The sequence below is a fragment of the Cornus florida genome, unplaced genomic scaffold (genome assembly GCF_030987335.1).
Source record: "Cornus florida cultivar Cherokee Brave unplaced genomic scaffold, ASM3098733v1 CherokeeBrave_3.0.0_Hap2_Chr01, whole genome shotgun sequence".
NCBI lineage: Eukaryota > Viridiplantae > Streptophyta > Magnoliopsida > Cornales > Cornaceae > Cornus > Cornus florida.
In genome coordinates, this window is record NW_026775571.1 from 111,860,991 (window position 1) to 111,886,218 (window position 25,228).

Consider the following 25,228-nt stretch of genomic DNA (forward strand, 5'->3'; position numbering starts at 1 on the left):
TTGCCTTTTTTCCCATCTCGTCTTGCCCCTCTCGCATTATGTATATTAAACCCCACTCCCTACCCATTTTCTTACGCCACTTCTCTCTCTCTCTCAGACCATCTCCTGAATTTAGACTTTTTGTGATCCCGTTTTTGGCTTATCATGGTTAAGATTGGCTTGGATCTGTCCTACCCATTCCAGCACTTGGAAAAGATGCGGCTTCGAATAGGTGTAATAAGGGATCAAGACATGGGTGTTTGGATGTTTGGTTTACTCTTGTTCTAGATCGTCATTTTACATTCTTGGTATTTTTGTATATTATTTTATTATATTGATACGAGAGCATTAGAGTCATCTTAAGCGGAAATAAAGTATTTGTACTAAATTAAAAGTAGATGAATGTTTTTATATTACGGGTTGTTTTTTATTTTTTTTTTTATTTTTTATTTTTTTGGCACTAAACCCTAAAAACAAAATAGTAAGCATACAGAGCTACCTTGCTTTGGACATAGGGCTGACCTGGTCCGGGTATCGAATCCTAATCATCAGTTCATCACCCAGATGAAAGAGAATAAGTACTTAAATATTCAGTTTACCATTCAAACAAAAAAAAAATACTTAAATATTCTCTTACATCACTCCGTTTTTATCGGTCTGAAAAAATAAATGATCTATTGTTGATGTATCTACCAGATATTACTTGAGGATTAAATTCGTGATGAAACAAAATTTTATTTCATACCAGGCTGATTTTGTTGGGAATGACTTTTTTCATTTTATAATTAAGGAATAAGTACAAAAAACATTCCTAAAGGTTGAAGTATATCTTTCATAACACTTTTATCTTCTATTTAAAAATGTGTATAAAAAATACCCTTATTTTTTTTTAATTTATACAAAAATATCCCTCAATTAATATAATATTCATTTTACTATTTTACTTTTTAAAATATGTTCCTACCAACCAAATTGAAAAGAATATGAGATGGAGGTAATATATTTTTAGAAATAAAATACTTTTAAATGACATCTAGGTACTACGACAAATTACAAGTCTATTATACTAAAGTTAAAAGATCACGTTAATAATGGTCTTTAGACTTTCTTTTGTCTTTTCTTTAGTATAGTAGTATACTGTTAAAGCCTTAGAGGTCGCCAGCGTGCATTACATTTTAAAAAAAGTAAAAATAAAAATTGACTTAATTGGAACTGTAGTTTTTAAAAAACTTTAAATTAAAACTATTTTTTAAGTAATAAACTAAGCAAATTCTGAAACTTCACCCAATTCTAAACCACAAAATAGTTGCAATTTTAATTTCATTCCTTTTTTCTTTTTTTCCCTTCTCCTTCTAACATATTGTAATATTACAACTCAAATTGCAAATACTCTTAACTTCAAGTGTGTAACATCTTTTTCATACTTTTATAAATGTAAACATGAATTTTGATTGAAATTGACATATAGTCTATGATTATTTAATAATTTTTATTCATCCATCTGTCTTATGGGAGTAAAATTTCTCATCTATCTATTTTGAAATTTTAAGAAGATACCACTACTAATTCAACAATCTCTTACCCCTGTAATTGGGATAACAATTTTACAATTTTTTTTATGTTCGTTTCGAAGTAAAATATATATTTTATATCTTTATATTTTGCTATTTTAGCATTTGGTAAAAGGTTTAAGCCGAGGTCAAGGTTGAATTTATCGGATAAGGCATATAAAATAATTTAGTTAAAAATTAATGAATAAATTATTTTTGTTAAATTTTAATATATTATTTTCGTAAATATTTTACGACAATCAAGCATAAAAAAGTTACAAAACAAAAAATATTAATATTTTTTATTTTTATATTTTAGTATTTGACAAAGGTTTAGACCCAGACAAAGATCCAGTTTATCAAATAAGGCATATAAAATAACTTAAATGAAAATTGATAGAATAAATTATTTTTATTAAATTTTAATAATTTTTTTTATTTTACGATAACCAAATATTAAAAAATATATATATATATACAAAACAAAAAATATTTTAACCTCAAACAACGAATTCAAAATCAAGCAAAAGCGTAGAAGCTTCGCCATTTTGAGAATATGAATGAATGTGTCTTCAAATGATGACAACATTTAAAGTTGAAATAATTAAAATATATTATTCTTTCTGTAACAGGCCATGTAATTTGACTATTGAGGCTCTAGGTACCCATTGAGATCTTCAAACTTGAGCACTCCCACAAATCTTTTTTCGAGAAACTTTCATTAATAAATATAACTCATTAATCCCCCGACAAAGAAATCTTGATTAATTAGAGTTTTTCGTGAGATTATTTATTTTGTGAATTTCTAGAACTCAAGACTTATTTTAAAATTTTATTTAGACCGTGCTTATTTAACTGAAGAAAGCTAAACATTCGAGTGGAGAGGTTTTTATTTTTTCTTCATTCTTTGCAGAGTAAAATTGGACTCTTTGATTACTTTTTTTTTATTTATCATGGAAACTAAATTTGTATAAATATATTAAGAAATTAGCATGTTGGGAGATGTATTGGATTTAACTGATTTATGCAGTTGTTGAATATTAAGAAATTAGGGCATATGGTTGATTAACAAGTGAATTACTATAAAAATGCACATAAAAAACTTTCCAGTTTGTACATTAATTCATTTTTGTCACGGGCATCAAACTCTCAATTGCTAAGAAACAGTTCTTCTCCAAAAAATAAATAAATAATAATGATAATAATAATAATAATAATAATAATAACACACATAGTAAAATTTAGTTTTTGGTAAAATAGAATGGGGTCCAATGCTGCTCTATATATGACAACACATAAACCAAAAAAAAAAAAAAAAAAGAATTATATACTTTATTGTTCAACACATGCTCTCACTGTGCGGTGCAATAATTGTATTTTATAGTCTTTGTTAGAAAAATTAAAGGGTGCCGTTTGGGAATTTTGGAATCATCTACGGTACAGCATCTCACATATGTGTTGTGAGTGAGGGAGGGGTATCTGGTTGTTATTAAACAAAAATCAAAACCAATTCGCATTCCTATGAGTTCATAAAATTTAAGGTCAAAAAAAAAAAAAAAAAATAGTTTATAAAATTTGAAATCAATAAATTGATCCAATTCACGGATTGGGTTTACACTTTCATAATCATTAAATTTCAAATAACAAAATTTCACATTAAATTTCAATTCAATGAATGGTAATTTATTAAATTTCAGTCATTTAAATAGTTATACGATTGATATAGCAAGAAGAAATTGAACAAGAAAACAAGAGTATTGTATTTGAAGATAACGCATCGAATCAGTTTTTGAAACTCAAATACATGATTCGATTAGATTCATACGAATTTTTTATTTATAAATACGTCAATAAAAGTAATACAAACAGTACGAAATCCAATGAACAACTCTATTGTGAGCCATACGACCAGGAGGATCCGGAGTACATGCAGAAATTAAAAAACCTAAAAGCATGCATCTGTAATCTGTTACTTCTTTAATGATTTTTTTTCTGTTTGGTGGGGGTCACCAATCATTTTTCGTTCTGTTACTTTGATAGGCTGGCGAATGTAACAAGAATTAAATAAACTGACCAAACAAAATAAATAAAATAGAAATGAAAAGAGAATAAAAAGGGGAATAATACTATTATAGTATATATAAAAGGAAGGAAATTGATGAAAATGGCTTTATGGGGAAGGCAATGTCCACACCACTCCTCTTCCAATCAAAGATCCTCTGTTTCTCTCTCCTCTACCTCTTCTCCTCTCTCTTCCTCGCTCTCTATTTTGCCATCTCCCCTACCAAATGCCTCTTCCGATCATCCCCATTTGATCCCATTCAGGCCCCTCTCTTCTCTTACCCTCATTCTTATGGAGAGCACAAATATGCCATCCCTACCCTTCGCTCTTCTTGCGATTCCCCTGTTTACTTCTCAGGTACCTAATACCCCTCTGATTCTCATCCATTAAAAAAAAAAAAAAAAAAATTTAATTCCATTCAATTATGGTTTTTGATTAATGGGTTTTGTTTGTTTGATCAGATTATTGGATGGTTTTGAAGGAAATTCAAAATTTTTGTCAGAATTCGTCGTATGGTTCACAGATTTTGAGGTATATGCAGGGGACAGCTGATAGCTTTGGTGGGAATTTCAGTACCCAGAAGAGGATTTCTTTTTTCAATCATCAAGATGATGAAATCGAGATTCCCTGTGGATTCTTTAAGAAATTTCCTATCTCAAACTCTGGTTAGTTATATGTATCATAATTCTCAACTTTTGTCTTTCTTATACATGTTTGGAATTCTCATGAATTCGATAGAGAACCGCTTGAATTATCAATCTTCAGAACTGCAACTGAAGTTACTTCAGTTATTGAACTGGAAATGACATTACAGTTTTTTTTGGAAATTTTATAATCCAGAATAAAGTTTTTTCTAGGAATGTTTTTCTGATATCTCAGTGTAGTTTGGTTTGTAGTAAATTTTAATGTGGTTTAAATGTTTCGATCTTATTGTTTATGTGTAATGCAGATCGAATTGCGATGGAAAAATGTAATGGAGTTGTTGTAGTCTCAGCAAATTTTGGTGACCATGACAAAATCCGGCAGCCGAAAGTCCTTGGATCCAAAACCCTAGATATTGTTTGTTTCTTTATGTTTGTAGATGAAATCACTCTAAAAGGACTTGCCTATCACAATTTAATTTCAAGAAAATCCAAGGAATATAAAATAGGTGCATGGAGAATTGTAAAGATCTCAACGGAGCAGTTATATGAGAATGCAGCTATGAATGGGGTGATACCTAAATTCTTAGTTCATAGACTCTTTCCAAACTCGAAATACAGTATTTGGATAGACGGAAAGTTGCAGCTAGTGATTGATCCACTGTTGTTGATTCATTCTCTTATTATTTCGGAGAATGTGGATATGGCTATGTCTAGGCATCCATTCTACATTCATACTATGGAAGAAGCGATGGCGACTGCAAGGTGGAACAAATGGTGGGATGTTGATTCGTTGAAGACACAGATGGAGACATATTGTGAGAACGGATTGCAGCCATGGACACCCGAAAAGCTCCCTTATACAACAGGTATGAACATATATAATAAAATCACAAATCTATGTTACTATGTTCTTTTGATTTTAATTCAGAAAATGCTCATCTGAAAACTATTTGGAATTAAATCATTCAACTTGATCTTCCTCCACTCAAAAAAACTATCATATGAAACCTACACTATACTAGGAGACACAACTGATCATTCATTTTATATGCTTTGATTTTAAAAGGGTATACCTAATTTTGATTCCATGCCACTATAATTGTTGATGAAGCTACTCTATTAAAGAAGATGAGCTGTGATTTTTTATTATTATTATTATTATCATCATCATCATCGTTGGGGATGAGTAATGTAAAAATTTATGATAATTAGATGCCTTTAATGACTACTTCATTGAAATAAGTTCTCCTACAACATACTGTGAATCCAAACATGGAGTTGTCTTGGTTTAGAAGCTATCTGAAATGATGACTTTTTTCTATACTAAAAGACCCGTGTTGTCTTCTCTTTTGAAGCTTATATATTATATTTAATGGTAGGCCCCAACCTTATGAGTGCTCTTTTGAATCCATTTAGAGTCTTACTGAAGTAACATCCTACTTAATCAATTATTCCCAATCTACTTGTATTCCACTAATTACCAAAGTAGGTATCTTATATTAAGATCTTGCTCTCTGGTAAGTTTCAATCTGAGGAAGGTTAGGTTATCTTAGAGTTGAAAGAACATGCTAGTGTCCTCACGGATGATGCTAGTTAAGAATCCGAATTTTTTACAGTATAACACGCGTACTATACTACTGTGGATGGTCTGACTCTTACACCCTCTCAGTGTAGCAAGTGAGTTTCTTGTTGTGTCAATTGAGTTGTTTCTTGATTAATTCTTATACCCTCTCAATGCAGATGTACCAGATAGTGCTTTAATACTAAGGAAGCATAGTGTGGCCAACAATATTTTCTCCTGCCTAATGTTCAATGAATTGGAAGCTTTCAACCCAAGAGATCAACTGCCATTTGCATATGTAAGAGACCTCATGAACCCTAAGATGAAGATGAACTTGTTTGATGTGGAAGTGTTTGAACAAGTAGCAATTGAGTATAGACACAACATTAAAAATGTTGGGCCCACATCCAGGAAAGGGACCAAGACCAAGCGGGCAACCCCTGGTTTGTTTGTTAATGGTAGTTGTAGCAAGTGTGACAGGTATCTTTTAAAAATGTGGGGTGAATCCCATGATTGATTTTTGTCTCTTTGATTTTTTTTTTTTTTTTGCAAAAGCACTAGATTAAAAACAAAACTAACCAACCCAACTACCCTTCACAGAGAAAAGCTGACAAACAAGAACAAATTGGCATTGCCTTTTGGTACTGGGGGGATATTGTGATCTGGTGGGGTCAGCTCATCATGAGGTCCCGCAGACCCCTGAAGTGTCTGTCTTAGATTGGTTAAAATGGTAAAGAAGATCTTAACCCGAACACAATCCCACCTCATTGATAAAATATATTTTGTGAATGTCAAATAAGATCAGGTATAGAATGTTGGCCAGGTAGAAAACGAGGTGTGCGAGGGTGACAGAAATGTGAATGATAAGATTAAAGTTTGAAAAATATATATAAAAAAATGATATAATTAGAAATGATTACATTTGAGAGTTGGTTATAGTAACACAAATAGAAAGAAAATATATATATATTAGAGAATTACGTGCGATGCATGTGATTATAACTTAATCATATTTTGAGATATAATAAAATAGTAGAAAAATCTATAATGGAATTAAAATAATTGAATAAAAATAGTAAATTAATTTGGTTAATTCAAAATTTTAAATTATCATTCAATCATTCGTTCGAATACTATTTGACTATTAATCTCAAAGATAAATAAGGATTTAAAACTCACTAATTCAATCCTCTTCATACTTTTCATCATCTTCAAAATCTCTTTATGCAAAATTTTATGAAAACTCCAATATTCTTGCGGTATTTATTATCGAACAATTAAAGAATATAATTTTATTTCACAAAGCAATGAAAAAAACTATTGAATCAACTCTACAAGAAATTTATTATATAAAATCATATGATGTATTAGAATATGACAAACACTACATCATGACCAAACATTACTTGCAATAAAAATTTAATAATTATACCTATATGTCGTATATCTATTTTGTTTTTTTAATATATGACTGAATAGAATACAATATACATGATAACATATTATGTATATAGAGACCTATAAAGTTGTTCAAACAAAGTTGAAATTTATTTTTCAAACCGTTGAAATTCATTGAGAGTACGTATGTAAGAGGGTAGTAGATTTATATAAAAATATATATATATATGAAAGATAAATGAAAGGTTAAAAATAAATAAAAGATATTATATAAAGTAAGTATTACGATTTATTCATACATAGAATCTATAACGGTTAACTATCTCGTTTCTCTAAAAATGTTTGCTATTAAAAGTGTTTCTAAATTCATAAAAGGTATAAGATGCACTTATTTATTTCACTTAGTATAATGAAAAATAAAACTCCATGTTTCACTTTCACAACACTTCTTTTTATCCAATATCTTTTTCCAACACTCTAAATAAACACTTTTAATAAGTTTTTCTAAACGCCTCTACATTCTTATCCTAAATCTCCAACGAACATACTTCCAAAAATCTCTTCCAAATATAAAGACATTATATAACAGAATCATAAATATTTTGAAAAGAATTAGGCAAAGTAGAGAACTATATAACAGAATCATAAATATTTTGGAAAGAATTAGGCAAAGTAGAGAACGTATATGAAAGAACAATATTTCCTAGAGAATTAAACAAAAAAGGAATATAGAATTAGACAGAAAATCAACATGAAAAAATAAACACATTGTTATAACATAATATAAATAGAATAATTAAAACATTATAAAATAATAATAATCCAGTAAAATATCAATTAATAAAAGCATATTAGAATGAGACAGTAAGAAACTTATTTCGGCCTCTTGGAGAGTCAGGAGACTGAGGACAATTGTGACGTTGAATAACATTTATCAACTCTTTCATTTACATGTTGATCATAAATTCAAGATATATATATATATATATATATATATATATATATATATACATATATGTATCATGATATAGTATATTGGATGGACAAAAGAAGAAAGATTAGGAAAGAAACAAAGAGGAATGTGCAAAACATATATTGTTTTTATTGGACTACTATTTTATTTATAGGCTACAACACACCTATTCATGAAATAATAGGTCTGTTCAACTATAAAAAGTTTTTTACCATTAACTTTCTTCATAACCATTCATATTTATTTTTTTCCTAAATAACCATTCATATTTCAGTATACAAAGAGTAAATTAGGTAATTGAAATATTTCACGTATTTTTTTAATAATAATAATAATAAATTATACATAGAGAGGTGATATGTTTTAACTGGACAGAAAGTCTTTATGAAAAAAAAAAAGTGTTTAGTAGGAATAAGTGTGTGAATTTAAAAGAAACTCTTTTCTAAAAGAAAATAACTTGATAGGCAAAATATATAAAATAGAAAAGGTGTCTGGAGAGAGAGTGTGTGTGTGTGTTTTTTTCCGCTTTACAAACAGGTGCCAGTAGTTAAGGTAACTTTTCAAAAAAATTATTTTTCATATTAAAAATCTATCTAAAGGTGTAAAAGTGTATTGGCATGAATTATTATTTTTTATTAAAAAAAATAAATAGAAAGGTGATATATTTTAACCGCACATAAACTCTTTGATCATGAAAAAAAAAGGTGTTCAATATGAATAAGTGTATGAATTTAAAAGAAACTATTTTCTAAAAGAAGACAACTTGATAATCAAAATATATAAAATAGAATATTATCTAGAGAGTGTGTGTATTTTATTTTTATTTTTAGCTTTGCAAAGAGGTGCTAGTAGTTAAGTAGGTAACTTTCCAAAAAAAAAAAAATCATATTAAAAATCTAGCTAAAGGTGTAAAAGTGTATTGGCATGAAATATCAAAAAGCGTTAAAATCAGTTAAGAGTTTTAAAATGTATATATAGACTTTTTGATTGGGTGAGTTAAAATCGAAAGAGGATTTTTTGGTAACCCTTATTTTACTTTATTTTTCTTTATATCAATAACTTAAACAAAATGCAATTATATCCAAAACAAAACCTATGTTATGCTTAATATTTTTAGTTTAATCTGTATGTGTAAGAGTGTATTGGTAAATAATATAAAAAAGGTTATAAAAAAGGTTGAAATCCTATACGGTGCAACTTTTAGGAATTAAAAAGTGTACAACGTAAATTGCAAAGTTGAAAAGTCACGTCATAATATTTTTTACATTAAATTAAGTGTTTTAAAATGTATATAAATATTATAAATTGAATACACTTTTATAGGGTATATAGATATATATATATATTGTTTAAAATGGTATGGACATCTATTAAGAAGACATTTAAGTGTGACAGTTATGATAAGTGACATAGCCTATGTTAAGGATAATATTAGGAGAAGTAGAAGATCAAAGTCAACAAGTAAAATTAATAAGAAATTATATGATAATATGTGAATTGAACGAGGATATAACCCTAAGGAAGAATGAAATCCTAAGACAACTAGTTCACATTAAGGGTCAATCCCAAACAGTTTGAAAAAAGATTTAGTTGTCATTGTTGTGTCATGTAAGGTGGTTGACAAAGTTTATGAAAATTTAAAAATCCACTTCTCCGTGGTATTTTAGGCTTTATCAAGAAGTTGAGAAATATTATTGCAATCAGTTGTTGTTGCGGTGGTAGCTACTTTATTCCCCCTTAAAGTCAAATGTGATCTTTTTGTGTTGTGAGTGGAAGGTAAGAATTGAAATGTAACTCTGTCAACTAGGTTAAGTCTATTCTTTTTCCTTTTTCCCTCATCAACTCTATAGACTTTAATAACTTTACCATGGTACTATTTGATGGTTCAATTGAGTGGCACACCATGTGTAGGTGTGAGAAATTACTAGATGGTTTAGATCAATTCAATCGAAATTAAAGTTGAGATTTCTTTGTTATATATTAATGTATTCGATTTTGTGGAGCCATTTTCTAAATTGTAAGAGTTTAAGTTGAATTAGTTCACCAAGTAGGAGTGCAACCTGGGCGGGTTAGCCCGGCCCAACCGAACTCAGCCCAAAAATTTTAGAACTTGGATTTTTAAATTCTCAAATCGGGTTGGGTTTTGTCAAAACCCAGTCTTGTTCGGATTAGGTTGGGTTCAATCCAAACCCACCAAAATCCCAAATTAAGCAATCTGAGCCCAAATCAATAAACACCCACATCTTATTTTATTTTTCTAAAATTCTTCTAACTTGTTATTATATATTTTATTTTGTAATTCATTTTTATTGTTATTATAAATTTGATTGCTTAGACTTAATTAGTATTATTTATATTAATATACTAAAAAAGTATTGTATCAATTGTAACAAAAACAGAAACCTTAACCAATAAATGCATAGATAATTTATTTTATATATATACATAACTCAGGTGCGAACACTCTGTATAGCATGGTTTTGATAAAACATTTGTCAAACTGAAAAAATAGAAATAAAAAAATATATTTTACTTGAAAAAAAAAATTTCAAGGAAAATATTTTATGTTGAAACAAAGAGCCTTAATGTTATTATTATTATTGTTATTATTAGTTGGTACTCACACATATACCTCCACTGAATTTTCTTCCAAATGTTACAGTAACTGAAATGTTTTAAATGGATATTTATTTATTAAACTTTATGTTCAAATGACACATAATTAACAATAATACAGTCCTAGAAACAATAGTTCATTTCGACCAAACACACAACACACAGTGTGTGAATGAGATTTTATACAAGTGTGGCCCATCACTGGACTAATTAAATTTGAAGTCATGTAAGTGATTAGGCCCTACAATATTGTGTCATCATATCATATGGTTGATAAGAAATTGAAGATAGTAGTGTGAAATGGCATGAGAATAGCTTTTGTATATGGTGTAATCAAAATTTATAATGGAATAAGGACAAGAGTATTACCATACAATATAGACGACCTAAAGAACAGAAGAAAAATATATAAATCGCCTAGGTATATTTATGAAATTTTCTTAAAAATTTTGATATTTACAAATATGGGAAAAAGGAAAATGTAATTCTGCATATTTGAAAAAGAAAAAAAAAAATGACCCGTAAAACTCGTCCAACTCGTCCAAATATTTGGATTTGGGTTATGAACATAACCCGTTGTTAGGTAAACTTTGGGCTGGTCTAATCCAACCCGATTTTCTGTTGTTAGGTAAATTTTGGATTAATCCAATCCAACCCACTTTCAGGTTCAGATTGAGTTAGGACCGAGCTGGGTTGGGTTTGCCCAACTTGCAGCCCTACCACCAAGTGACAAGGGTGCTATCTAACAATTTCTGGTTTGCTTAGAATTTTAAAGGATACGCATGCTTGGATTAGTGATGTAATCGGTAGTTTGTGGAGAATAAAAATAATCCTAAAGACACTACCAGAGCAGTCAAGCAGACCATAATCAAATTTGGTATAATAATTTGGTTTATTCTGGGGCATGTGGGAGGAAATATAAATTGATATAGGTATATATACGGAGTATATATTAGAATAAAAACTATGATACGTACTATTTATCTATAAGATATTAATAATATTAAATAATGTTAAAAATGAGAAACAACATACTGGATGTCAAATTTATCAATCAATATGCTAATGAAACATTAGCCTATGAAAAGAAATAATGGAACTCTAATAATATGCTATTGCAATCTAGATCTCATATGGTCTGATATAAGAAACCTCAAGTTTTAAGTCACAAATTTAATTGCTCCAAACAATGAAAAAAATAAATGTAAAAGAAATTGTACAACATGAACACACAAACATAGAGAAAGAGATTCAAATACACATTAGACATGGATTTTGAAGGCATTAACATAGCTAGTAAGTAGAAATGGAATGGAATTGTGGTATTGAAAATGAATTTCAATTAAGAATTGAGGTTAATTAACAGCATCAGTTATTCAATGTAATCACAGCTGAGTCTAAAGCAATTCCACCAACAGCCGAATAAAATGTTGTATTGAAAAAAGAAAAAGAAATTCAGCATATATATTACCGTTAAGTGGACATAATGCAATGGGACTCAAGCATGAAACTATATTTAACATCAATATATAATTGAATAAAAATGGTGAGAAGGAATACTGCATCAGTATTTTCTTATATATATATATATATATATATATATATATATATAAGAGAGAAAGGAAGGAATAGAGAGAGAACCTTTTCAAAGGCTTTGACTTCGGCAACAGTTGTGGCGTTAATGTATAAACCTGCAAAGTGCAAATCAGTAACACATAGTGAATATATATATAACAATAATAAAACTGTACGTTTTCATAATTTAATGGAACGTTACAATAGAAAATTTAAGAAAAGTCAGTCAAAACTGTTTTCATAATTAAATGAATCTAAAACTCTTCGCTTATCAGTTGAATTTGTAGAAAGAAGAAGAGTTATAGTTGTTTCGTGAGAGTTTATAACTAAGAGCTTTTACCATTAGTGAAGAACAGGCGTGAAATAGATTGTGATTGAAGTATGATATGTTTTTTTTTTTTTTTTTTTCCCTTCAATTTTAGGGACAGTGGAGGAGTTGTAGGAATAGAAGGACAGTGGAGGAGACTAAATCCTATATTAATTATTTTTATTTTTTCTTTAGAATTTTAGGAATATAATTTATAGGAGACTTGAGTAAATTATTATTATTGATATTTGTAAATTTTGAGATATTTTAATTTTTAATAAAAAAAAAAAAAAAGGGTTTGAGTGAGAAAAGAAATAGAATTAGAAAAGACCTCTAGGAAGAGAAGACTACCAGTTGAATTTGTAGAAATGAATGAAAGTTAGTTTACAGAAATCGAATCATCAGAGTTTGTATCTAATATGGTCTTTACAAGTAAGAATTGTGACAGAACTAAGAACTAAGACTTGTTTGTTCCAATGTAAAATATATATATTTTTTTATTTTTTAGTGTTTGATTGTTGTAAATATTTACAAAAGGAAAAAAATATTAAAATTTAATAAAAATAATTAATTTATTAATTTTTGACAAATTATTTTACATACCTTACCCAACGAAATGGACCTTAATCCCAGCCTAAATTTTTTCTAAGTACCAAATATATATATATATATATATATATATATATATATATATATATTACCTGAAAAATAAAAATAAAAATCCCAAAAATAATATTTTCCGTTAAAACAAATAGGAACCTAAATGTTCTACTTTTAGGAGAAAAAAACTTTATTTTTTAAATAAAATAAAACAAACAAACAACAACAAATATGGCAAACAACTTGCAAAAGCTAATAGGAATAATATTTTCAGAAGTATCCTCCATCCTCCAATGCTACCAAAAAGATGCTCTTTATTTTCTACTTTTATTATTCGTGAGGTATCAAAATAATTCACGGAAAGTTAAGCAAATCTTAAACCTTAAAACCTATTTTACACTTTAATAGTCATTATAAACCACAAACTTGTTACTTAATGGAGACGTGTACTTGTAGAATTCTCCATATTTTCAAAGGTAAAAAATATCCGGAGTACGACTCCTTATCTCTTTAACTACTTTAATACCTTTAATAACACTTTAACACGTACCGTTTTAGAAATAATTATAAATACTTACATTTTATTTAAGTGGTCTATAGAACGCACAGTGAAAAAAAAAAAAAGGGCGGGGTCAAAAGCAAAAGAATTAATGTTCCTAAGTTACACTCAATATATTCTATTCTATATTTCTTTACTCAAAATTAAAAAGTAGTCCCACCACAATTTTCATTTTATCTCACTTTGTTTCTTTTTTAAGTGGCCAAGTTATATACAGTATATACTTTTTCCTGTACTTCCTTGTCTCAATTTAAGTGTTTACGGGGAGTGGTAATTTTTAAAAGGGACATGTAAGACATATATTGTTTTTTTGAAAAATTACTAATTTGATTTTTAAAGTTTTGAATATTCAAATTTAAAATTTTAAACTTAAAAAATATATATGAAAAAATGTAAAATATATTGTTTGAAAAAGAGAAGTGAATACTTATTTTGAGACAAACAAAAAAGAAAAACATGACACTTATTTTGAGACTGAGGAGTAATTAATAGTCTTAAAGATTCATTATTTTTATTATTAGGGTTAAGTGCATAAAACCCCCTCGCTATATAAAAAATATGCAAGAAACACCCCCACTAAAAATTAAGTGCATATAAATTCTTGTTTTATCAACCTTTTGAGCAAATTACTCCCTAATCATCAATTTTGACCAATTTTTTATAAAAATTATATAATTTCAAGATTTTATATATATATATATATAACACAACAAAATATTTAATTGTTCCCTAAGATGCACAACTTCAATTGTCCCTCTTGATTGTTCTTCAATGCCTCTGATTGGATGTTATCTTGATTGAGCCACATTGTAATTTTGATCCTTCAGGCTCATAGGAGCATTTACATTCCAAAAATCAAAAAAATTAAATTATATGAACATTATTATGTATATCCTTGCAACCAAGCCTACTCCCATATGTTAGAGGAAGAAAGAGAAGGATTTTGCTTCTAAAATCAGAGTTGTTATGGGTTGATTGCATCTCTTTTAAAGATTTTTCATCTTATATATATATATATATATATATATGTATGACAAGATGAATAAATATATGAAAATTGCTAAAAAAATGATAAGATAGAGAAATAAATATAGAAGTTGCTGGAAATAGAGTCCCACTAAAAAGTGAAAACAAATAAAGAAATAGAGAGGAGAGAGACCTTCCAAAAAAAGAAAAAATAAATTAGAGAAGAGAGTGGATATTTTGTTTTTTTATTATTATATTTTATAATTTTGATTTTATTGTATGAATATTTTAGACATTTCAATAATTAAATTGACCTAATATTCTTATTTGCATAAATTGTAAAATGCAAGTGAGTTTTATGAACAACAGAGTAAATTGCCTATTTTGTATATTAGGTGGGATTTGTTTTTGTACTTGATTCTTATTATTATTTTATAATTTTTAAGTCATGAGTCATGTGGTCTATTGGTGGTGCCGACAAATAAATAAGAGTATTTCAGTAATTTCACTACAACAATTACAATAATACACACAAGCACAGGACTATAAATAATAAACCCAACCCAATCTATGTCTCTCCACTTACCATCATCCAAAGCCGCCAACAATTCCCCTAAACCTTCACGCTAGGTCACCTAAAAATCCTCCAAAATGTCGTCTCAAAAAGTCGCAAGTCACCGAGAAAACGCCGAGATATACCACGGCGAAGCCCTCTGCAAGCAGAAATCTCGCGAGCTGCTGGAGAAGGTGTCGCTTCCGAAGGGACTCCTGCCCTTAGACGACGTCGTGGAGGTGGGCCACAATCAGTCCACTGGCTTCGTCTGGCTCAAGCAGAAGAAGAAGACGCAGCACAGGTTCCGCCTCATCGGCCGCAACGTTTCGTACGATACGGAGGTGACGGCGTTCATGGAGGACCGTCGGATGCGGAAGCTGACAGGTGTCAAGAGCAAGGAGCTCCTGATTTGGGTCTCCATCTCAGATATCTACATCGATGACCCTTCCTCCGGCAAGATCACCTTCGGTACCGCCGCCGGCATTTCACGATCGTTTCCGGTTTCGGCCTTCGAGGTTGAAGATAAAAAGTAAAATCTTTCTATATATATATATATATATTTTTTTTTTTTTTTTTTTTTTTTTTTTTTTGCAAAATAAGAAAATGTGAAACGTTGTGAAACTGTTTTCGATGTCTTTTATGAATTTACTTTCAGTTTGTGTTAGTGTTTTGAGATTTGGGGTTTGTTTAGGAAATTACAGTAATTACTAATTATAGTCTTGTTTGTTAACTGTGATATTTGGTGCAGCCACGTAGGCAAGTTAATACTTTCTATCTTTTTCTTTTTTCTTTTTTATATATGATTTGGATATTAGAGTAATGTTAAAAACTTGGTTTGAAAAGCAAATATATCTTTTGAAAACATTTAAAATGTTGAATTGCACATAATGTATTTATGCACTCTACCTATTGTCTTTACAGTTTAGGAATGACTGGAACTATTATGTTATGTTTGGCGCACCATATCATTGTCAAAATTTAGTACAAATTTTGAACTAAATTTTATCTAATTTTAAATCTAAGTCACATGTTACCAAACATTACAATAGTGAATTTATGTAATTTAAGTCACATGGTTTGGGAGTAGTGTTTTGAATTTGGAATCAAAATTAATTTAAAGTTTGATAAATTAGAAAGAATTATGTCCATAAACCGGGCACTTGCATGGTAGAGGCCTAGCGGTGGATAAAACATTATATAAACTAAAATACAATGAGTTTGAGCCGCTAAACTAAAATACACCGTTCTTTTTTCTTTTATCAAGAGTTTGGGACAAACTAAAAATACATATAAAGAAGGTAATTAAGGTAATTAATTGATATATCATTTATTAATTTGTTTCTATTTTTTCCACTGTGTCATTGTCATTTTGATTATGCCAAGTTCTCATTCTTCGAAGACGTATATTTGGTGATGGATGAGGATTACTACGAGAACTGAGAGAAAAAGAGAGTGATTGATTTTGATGTAATTTGGTGAGACATGACCCAATAACATTCGTTTACGAGCTAGATAGCATTCTCTTACCAACCAATCACGTAAGTAAATTCGGTTAAAGAAATTAATCAAATCCTTCTTTATAAATATCACTACTTACAATAGGTTTGACTTATAAAAAGAAAATGATTCATTACTAATTATGTGACTTACAAGTTTTGATTAAAATATAAATAAATGAATCTTCTACTTTCTTTTTATAATTCACTTTCAGAGGTGGCCGAAGTATAAAAATGGTTTATGTTTGATGTTGACAACGCCATGTTTGAGGTTCAACTCATCTGAAATCATGCACTTAGCACATGGGAATCCACAATTACCTTTCAAGGGCGGTTGATTGATCACCTAAATCTTATTTTTCAACACCCCATGTTCCGTTGCAGATTTGATTTCATGAAACTGATCACCCAAAAATGTCACTTGTCAGGATATCAGTGAAGTTTATGGTATATATTGTGACTATTACCATTTTTATATAATTTTTTAATGTATATAATTACTAAGACTTTAGATTTTCCAAAAAAACAAAAAAGAAAAAAATCATTACCGACAGAAATAAAGCCAACTTTGTAATCCTGCTTTCAAAGAGCTCCATACCAAGTTCACCTACTCGAGGATATATACAGATAATAACTAAAACCAATTACATTAGGCGGCTAAATACCGAAGGCTCTAGCATAGTGGTATCTCCTCTACTTGTCCAAAAATTAGTAAGTCTTTCAAATATATAAACCAGGAGTCATTACTTATGCAACATCAAACACAACCATGAAGATAGGAAAGAATGATTTGTAAAAGAAATTACATAATGTTGATGCTTCTTTTTCCTTTCAATAAGTAACATATACCTCAAAGGGCATCAAAATGGAGCCCAAAAAAAAACACTCATCAAATCCCTCCCAGCAAAACCTAATGGCTTTCCAAAGTCCCACTTGTAGAGCTTCAATAAACAAGCAATCATCCCTAATGCTTCCACACTATCCAACAACCCCCTTCTCCACAAAAAAATTCCGTCTCCATTCGTCATTATCATAACCGCTTATCTAACAAAGCTTGGTTAAAAGTACAAAAGTTCCTAATGCCAACCCACCACCTTCCTCCGTTGCATAAACACCACTTTCCAAGTTACTAAGCTTGTTTCAATTTCCCTTTCTGAATGAGCTTCAAAGGGGTAGAGGGCATCACATGATATGTGACTTACGACAACCACCAAGAGGCTTCATGACAGCAGAAACTAAAAACCATTATGTAATCCTTCAATTCTCCAACTATGGCATAACAAGTTAACTATTACCAGCATAATGTCAAAATGCAGCTGTATACCTACCCCCTCTTCTTGGATGCAGCTTCTACAAGAGAGAAAAACAAAATATAAATTTGGAGGGGGTCTGATTTAGCAGAAACGACTCAGTCATTCACCTAGGGGTGACATCAAGAAGAAAAGTAAAATACATGTAGAAATGTTTGTAGTACGGAAGGATATACAAGACACTCACCGGAGGAAAAAATAAATGTAGTGCAAAGCTGAATTTATCCACAAGTAGCATCACAATGGTGCTAATTCTTCATGACTATCAGACTATTAATCCAAAAGAATCTGAAATGAACCCAAAAGACAAGCAATTCATTCAAAAACTGAAAAAGCTAGTAAAAACATAAGCAAAGAGTAAATTTATATCACATAAAAAAAGTGATCAGTAGAACTCAAAGAGATGACAGCACCTGCTGTCATAGACTGGCCTTAGAAAGCACAGCAAAAGATAAAGGGAAAATAGGATTTCCATACAGCATACAGAAATTCCAGACCAATTACGTTCATCAGTAAATAGAGCCATCAAGTCATGCAACATAAAAGAAGTGTCTTAAAGAGGTAACCACACAAAGGGAACAACACTATACCAAAACTCCACCTATCTACTGTTACAAGTGCTTAAGGTAGCATCAGCTTTGGCCTCAGTCTCCTCCTTTTTTCTTTTTGTCTTCTTCTCTTTATCTTCTATTTTTTGCTAAGAACAATTCAATCAAAATTGCAATGAATGCAATGCTAAAAAAGTTCCAACTTAAGTACAGATAAATTCTGTGCAAAGGTCAAATAAAATAAGAGGAGTTTTGATCCATCTAAGTAAGCATGTTGAATTCTTGCTCACCAATCTGATTTCATATTTATTGAAATATAGGAACTTTCACCACAACCTTGTTCTTGATCACTTAATACTGACGACCAAACAACTGTACCCAAAAATCCAAATAGGAATATGCATGCCGGCTTGATGTCAATAAAAATTCAAGCATCCAACAGTACATTTTATGCACATAAATGGAGAAAGCGATACCACTGTGTTAAAGTAATGAAAAGATGCCAAGCACTCTGCAAGGCTAGAACTGACTCATATAATTTGTACCAAAGATATCACAACTGATAAGTATTAAAAGAGAATGAGAAAAACTGTTAGTACCATTCAACCGGTGAAAACAAGCCTAACTCCTGGTAAAAGGAACAAAGATAGTGCTGGAAATCAATAAGGCTCACTTAATTTTTCTTATTATATATATATATATATATATATATATATATATTTGCCTTTTCCTTCTCATACTTAAAATTAAAGAAAATTAAAAGAAAAAATCAAGACTGGCTTCTTGTGCATGGCCATACAGAGTCATGTTCGACATCGACATTTTTAGATTCATTAATTAACAAATGTAATTTGAATTTTTTTCCCTCTAGCTAGATTTCTGCATGCTCAAGAAACTTTATGGAACTAAATTTATTTGTTGTTCTGAAAATAGGATCACTTAACATTCAGGCTTTAAACATTAAGAAAACTGGATCAAAGAACTCTAGGTATCTGAATTATCAGGATTGATCTGATCTCAAAATGCAACAGCACACTGCAATGAATATACAAGGCCCAGAAAGAAACCATTTGCAGCTAGGAAGTCAACTTAAGATTTTCTCAAAATTGAAGGCAAAATTTCTTCCAGCTAAGTCAAACTTTTTATTCCAGCTTGAAACAGTTTATCTGTAACCTACGCATGCCTCTTATGCATTAAAACATCATAAAAGTTGCATAATATCGAATGCCCCAGGCCCCCAAGTCTCAACATATACAGTCCATATAATCACAAGGATAACATTATATAGCATTGCAATGGATATCAAAATTGCACTGGATGTCAAAAAATTTCTTCTTTTGGCTTCTATTTAAGAACTGATATTAGATTTCAGTTATGTGCAATCCCAGATCTAACCTTCAGTACTCCACATGATGCACTGATATGACGATGTAATTTTTTTTTTCCCCCTGATAATCCCACAATAATACTCAGGACGAGCTGTGAAATCCAAACCACTTCATCTACAAAGTTATACTTTGTCAAATATAGAACAGTAATACTAGATCTCTTCAATAAATCATTTAAAAGTTCCAAGGCAACAAGGGGCAGGAAACCACAATGATACTTGGGAATAAATTTATGAAGAGAATTCAAATAAAATCAATGAGTGGAAAAAGAGAGAGAGAGAGAGAATAATGAAAGAAAAAGTAAAGGTAAATAAGATTCCAGGAAAGAAAATTTGAAATCTGTTGCCAATCAACTATCAACTGAAATCCAAAGCAACACTAAAGCTCTGAATTCGACACCAGTAATAGGGTTATGTTTTCCAATCATTCAAATTCAAGAGATTCTTGTCCCTTCACATGAGGAGGTTTCAAAGGGAAAAACCAGAATAAAGTTATTCGACGGAAGTATTAAGATCATTGAGTTCTTCTCTTGAAATTCTAAAAAATGAGCTTCTCAAGCAATCATTTTCTACTCAAATCCCAACTAAATTTAACGGCTTTACCCGTGTCTAGGCTCAATTTCCGTATTAAATCCTACCATGATTTTTTTTTTTTTTTTTTTTTTTTTTTTTTTTTTTTTTTTTGTTTCCCCCTTTTTCACTCCTCACTACCTAAATCCAAGCTCTATTTGGCCCCTATTATCCTTTTAGGGCCATCCAACCTCACCATAGCTTACTGATGAAGTCATTGGTTCCTTCCAACAAGATCAAATATTTTCAGCAACCTTCATATCATCTAATCTGTATTTGATGCAACACTAGCCTCTCGTGGATATATTTTTTTAGAATTCTATTCCTTCCTGTGTATTCACTTACCTACATTCATTTAATGCACATATTCTATCTTAATGGTAGACACTGAAGTGACTGAAAAGAAGAGATCCGTTTAAAAACGACAAAGCCCAAAGCATAAGAAGCAATTAAGTACCTAAACTCTGATGATAGTCATGTAACTGCCCATGCATCTGAACTGTGTGTTACGTGGACAGACAAAGCCCATAATCCTTTGGAGTAAACCTCCTGCTAGCAATCATTAACCATGAAGTTAAATTCCAGGGCTCTCTAATCCTGAATTTATGATGATATCAATACATTCTCTGAAGCATTTTTCATTTGATAATCACCATTAGAACAGGAATTCCGAATTCCAAGAGTCTTGCAGTCCCACAAAATTTCAGATATCTCATCTTGAGGCAGAACTAATCCTTTACGTTTAACTGATTTAAGCAACTCACAGAAGAATTTTGGGTCCTGTAGCTTGATATACTCGCGCAACACCTGTTCATGGTCAGGCACCCAATTCCTTGGGAATGGAGTGTAATCACATGATGGAATCATAGACATGTGAGAGAACTGAACACCCGCAATGGCATCAACAAGCCCCATCCTCAAAAGATCTGAATATTCAGGTGCAGAATTGTTACTATTCTCCGTCAATGGACGGCTGAGATCACGTGAAGCTATCTTATACACCTTGGCACGAGATTTTAATCTATACCTTGCTGCATATAGTTTAGCTAGAGAACTACGAATCACATAGGCACAAAATCCAACAATTTTCTTGCGGTTATCTGCATATCTATACCAATCTGCCATTGTCTCGAGGAACTTATTCATCTGTGCATTGGTATGGGCTTGACTTGAGTAGAGCATTGGAGTGCAAGGCAGTGGCTCAGGATCTCTATCACCCTTAACAAACGCGAGCCGCCTAAATTGGCGAATACACTGTTGCAAGCTAGCAGTAACCGAAAGCAAAGTCCCTATACCTTTCTCACTCACAATTTTACCACCAGTAGCTGTGTAACGAAGAGTTGGGTGTATCACCCGACGACAAATTATATGATCCAAGAACTGAATTCCCCTAGTTATGTGCTCTATCTCCACCTTCGAATTATCCAACCTTATCCCATATTTGCTATCACAAAATTCAATGATTGCCTTGCGAATTTCCACTGCATCCTCTCTAGGTCCTCGAATTCCAATCAAGAAATGACCCCCAAAACGAATGTAATCCATTTTTCTTGTTTTCTCCTTCCCACTTGATGGAACAAACTCAGGCCAAGCAGGGTTATGACTACCATCATTAATTGAATCTTTCCAAATTGAATCGAGCTTAGATGGCTGAAAAAACTTAGCAATTTCTTCTTCCATGGTGTGATCCAATTCGTTAAGACATACATTAGCAAGTAAAGGACTAAGAATTCCACAATGACCATAATTGGGTACCTTGGCAGCTTCCTCAGGGGAAAAATCGAAGAAAGTTCTTAACCAGTAGGGGTCTGGTTTCGGCTCATTCCAATTCAGAATCTTTTTCTTAGTGGCCCCCTTTCTTTTCTTCCTCTTCTTCCTTCCAAACTCTCCCTTACTTTCAGTACCAAATCGTAATCCATTTCTTAACGGTACTCCGAATGCCGTTTTGATCAAGCTCAATACTTTCTTATCCTTCACTGCGTTCTCAACAAAACCCATCACAACATTTTTATCGACATTGGAAAAAATTTCGCTCATATCACCTTTTAAGAACCATAGATACCCAGCAAAATGACTCCGAATGGTCCGAATGACTGTGTGCGCATTCCTACCGGGTCGAAAGGCGTGCGATTTGGGCGAAAACCGAGACTCGAAAATGGGTTCCAGAATCATCAAGAGGACTTCCTGAACAACGCGGTCTTGAAAAGGCGGCGTATCGGAGTCTAGAATCGATTGGAGCTTGCGTCTGGATATCACTGTGGTGAGAGGTTTGTCGTTGGGACTGCGAATGTAGAGGTGGGTCTTCATGTTCCAGACGAACTGACCTTTGACGATGGCGTTGCGGAGGGATAGGAGGTCACAGAGTATGTGGGAATGAATGGCGTTACGAGGAGGAAAAGATCCGGTCACGTGGGCACACGTGCGCTGGTATGCCAAAACCCAGAGATCGAGCTTGGAGAGAAAGCCGGTGAGGTTGGAAAAGGGTTTGCAAGTCTGGGTTTGGTTGTGGTGATCAGAGAAGGTTCGGACCCAGAGGTCTGAGAGGACTTGGATAGGGTCTTCTTTTAAAAGAGAATATGGGTCTTGTTCAGGAGGCTGCTGACGGTGGTCCTCGTGGCGGTGGTGGGGAGAAAAGTGTGAGAGAGAGCGAACGGAAGTGATGCGTCTGAGGTGTTTGATGGTTGTTCTCAGAGACATTTTCAATTGGTTACAATTTTGAAGCGAACGTTTTGTTCGACTGAGTGCTTCGATTTGAATGCTTAGCGTTTACTTGGCGGTGAGATGGGCTTTATTGATCCGGACCTGTCTGAGCTGGAGGAGTTGTAGATGTTAGAGCTACCACTCCCAGAAAGGCCTACAAAACTTGTTTGGCCAATTTGGCTCCCAAAAAGGCCAACAAATCTTGTTTGGGCAATTTGGGTGGGTTGACCATTTTTGTTAAGCTGGTCTGTTTCAATTTTTAGACTTTAAAACTCCAGCCATAAGGTAAACATTTTTTTTTTTTTACTCACATAAAAATTGAATGTGTCCGATTTTTTGATTACTTATAATTTTTATTTCTTTTTAAATATATTTTTCTTAGTTAGAGAGCTTTAATTAGACTGAATTACATATCCACGTGGTTGCAACTGTTGCAATCTAACGACGGCTAACACTCCATTAAAACACATAAATCAGCTTTTTAATTATATTATTGGTTCATTTTGTTTTTAGTGAAATATTTATAACAGTCCGTTATATTACGTCATCTATTACAACCAAACATAGCATAAAAGCAATTACAAGCTTTTTAATTGTCACCAAAAGGCCATTGGGCAATAACCTCCCCATCCTCATAGGCTCGGAGAAGAGTTCGACCTCAAACCCCCATAGGCGGACAAAGTGTGTGAGTAACATTCCTGATAAAATCAAGCAAGTTACTGTGATAACTTACCTGATGCACTCATGCAAGTGACTGTGGTAACTGCACTTTACATTTTTCTATCCTCAAATTTCAACATGGTCCCATATAGAATTAACATAAATCAAATTGGATTTTACCCAACTGACATGTAAAGTCACAATTTTGAAAATATTCATCGCTCTCATTATTTTTAAAATTTTCATTTTCAAGTTTTCGGTAGAACTGCATACGTTGAAATGAGTCTCTAATTTGACATCCAAGAAATGCATTGTCCTTCCATAAATTATGATTTTTGAACGAAAGACCACATGGTCTAGGTTATAGATATAGAAAATGATAGTTAGTACATACCCAAATGAATATATATATATGTAGAAGAGATAGCTACTACAGTCTATTCTATACATATATATATATATATATAGATTAGGATATATAGATCTTATGTGTAGATATAGATTTGTGTAAACACATAGTATGGAGAGCCATCCCCTAGCTATCATATATATATGCATGGAGTATACGCTACGAAAATCTCCATAACCCAAACAATATATAGAGCTAACCCCACAAACGATGCAATTTCACATGCTCTTAATTAGCCTCTCAAAGTGACAAATTACACATTGACCTTTAGATTTCAAGTCCGCTGGGTGAAATTGAAACATCCCAACAAGTCAAAAAAACAGACACCCCACTCACATATCTTACAAGAACCATTCATTGCACTAACATATATATATATATATATATATAGTAGTATATATTAAAGGAAATTACTAATAACAATAAATGACAAGGCTTTATTAATTTGTAGCTTTTGAAATATTTTAGATGGCATCTCTGTTGGTATTTCTGAGACCAATACTCTAGGTCACAAATTGGACCATCCTGTTCACCACACACGCACACAAATAAAATAAATATAAATATAATACAATACTAGTAAAAAATTAATATATTTATGACCATTCTATATATATATTCTAACATAGATTACATTTATTTGACACTGATGAGATGATTGTTAATTAATTTGTCCACAAACTGAACCAAAAATAATAATAATAATAATAATAATAATAATAATAATAATAATAAAATAAAACCTTTCCACCAGCTTCATATTGCTCAATCAATTGGAATGTTATGGTACTTAAATGTACATTGA

General features: G+C 31.4%; 3 protein-coding genes across 3 annotated transcripts; 2 read left to right on the top strand and 1 right to left on the bottom strand.

The window, feature by feature from the left end:
* The first annotated feature begins 3,709 nt into the window (after positions 1 to 3,709).
* Positions 3,710 to 6,347, top strand: LOC132314090 (alkaline ceramidase TOD1). The gene is made up of 4 exons (XM_059813001.1): positions 3,710 to 3,948; positions 4,053 to 4,256; positions 4,541 to 5,101; positions 5,976 to 6,347. The coding sequence occupies exons 1-4, from the start codon at positions 3,714 to 3,716 to the stop codon at positions 6,311 to 6,313; spliced, it is 1,338 nt and encodes a 445-aa protein (XP_059668984.1). The 5' UTR covers positions 3,710 to 3,713; the 3' UTR covers positions 6,314 to 6,347.
* A 9,002-nt stretch (positions 6,348 to 15,349) lies between these two features.
* Positions 15,350 to 16,079, top strand: LOC132314097 (uncharacterized). Its single transcript, XM_059813007.1, has one exon. The coding sequence runs from the start codon at positions 15,442 to 15,444 to the stop codon at positions 15,874 to 15,876; it is 435 nt and encodes a 144-aa protein (XP_059668990.1). The 5' UTR covers positions 15,350 to 15,441; the 3' UTR covers positions 15,877 to 16,079.
* Positions 16,080 to 17,628: 1,549 nt separating this feature from the next.
* On the bottom strand, positions 17,629 to 23,791 carry LOC132314106 (nuclear intron maturase 1, mitochondrial). Its single transcript, XM_059813009.1, has 3 exons — positions 21,112 to 23,791; positions 18,337 to 18,437; positions 17,629 to 18,189 (listed from the first exon to the last, which is right to left on the bottom strand). Exon 1 carries the CDS (start codon positions 23,349 to 23,351, stop codon positions 21,258 to 21,260), a length of 2,094 nt encoding a protein of 697 aa, XP_059668992.1. The 5' UTR covers positions 23,352 to 23,791; the 3' UTR covers positions 17,629 to 18,189; positions 18,337 to 18,437; positions 21,112 to 21,257.
* Between the last annotated feature and the right edge of the window lie 1,437 nt (positions 23,792 to 25,228).

Bases quoted from the DNA above. Each gene is read 5' to 3' on its own strand.
- LOC132314106 (XM_059813009.1), bottom strand. From the start codon at position 23,351: ATGTCTCTGAGAACAACCATCAAACACCTCAGACGCATCACTTCCGTT.
- LOC132314097 (XM_059813007.1), top strand. From the start codon at position 15,442: ATGTCGTCTCAAAAAGTCGCAAGTCACCGAGAAAACGCCGAGATATAC.
- LOC132314090 (XM_059813001.1), top strand. From the start codon at position 3,714: ATGTCCACACCACTCCTCTTCCAATCAAAGATCCTCTGTTTCTCTCTC. The intron at 3,949-4,052 runs GTACCTAATACC...TTGTTTGATCAG, and splicing joins TTCCCCTGTTTACTTCTCAG to ATTATTGGATGGTTTTGAAG. The intron at 4,257-4,540 runs GTTAGTTATATG...TGTGTAATGCAG, and splicing joins ATTTCCTATCTCAAACTCTG to ATCGAATTGCGATGGAAAAA.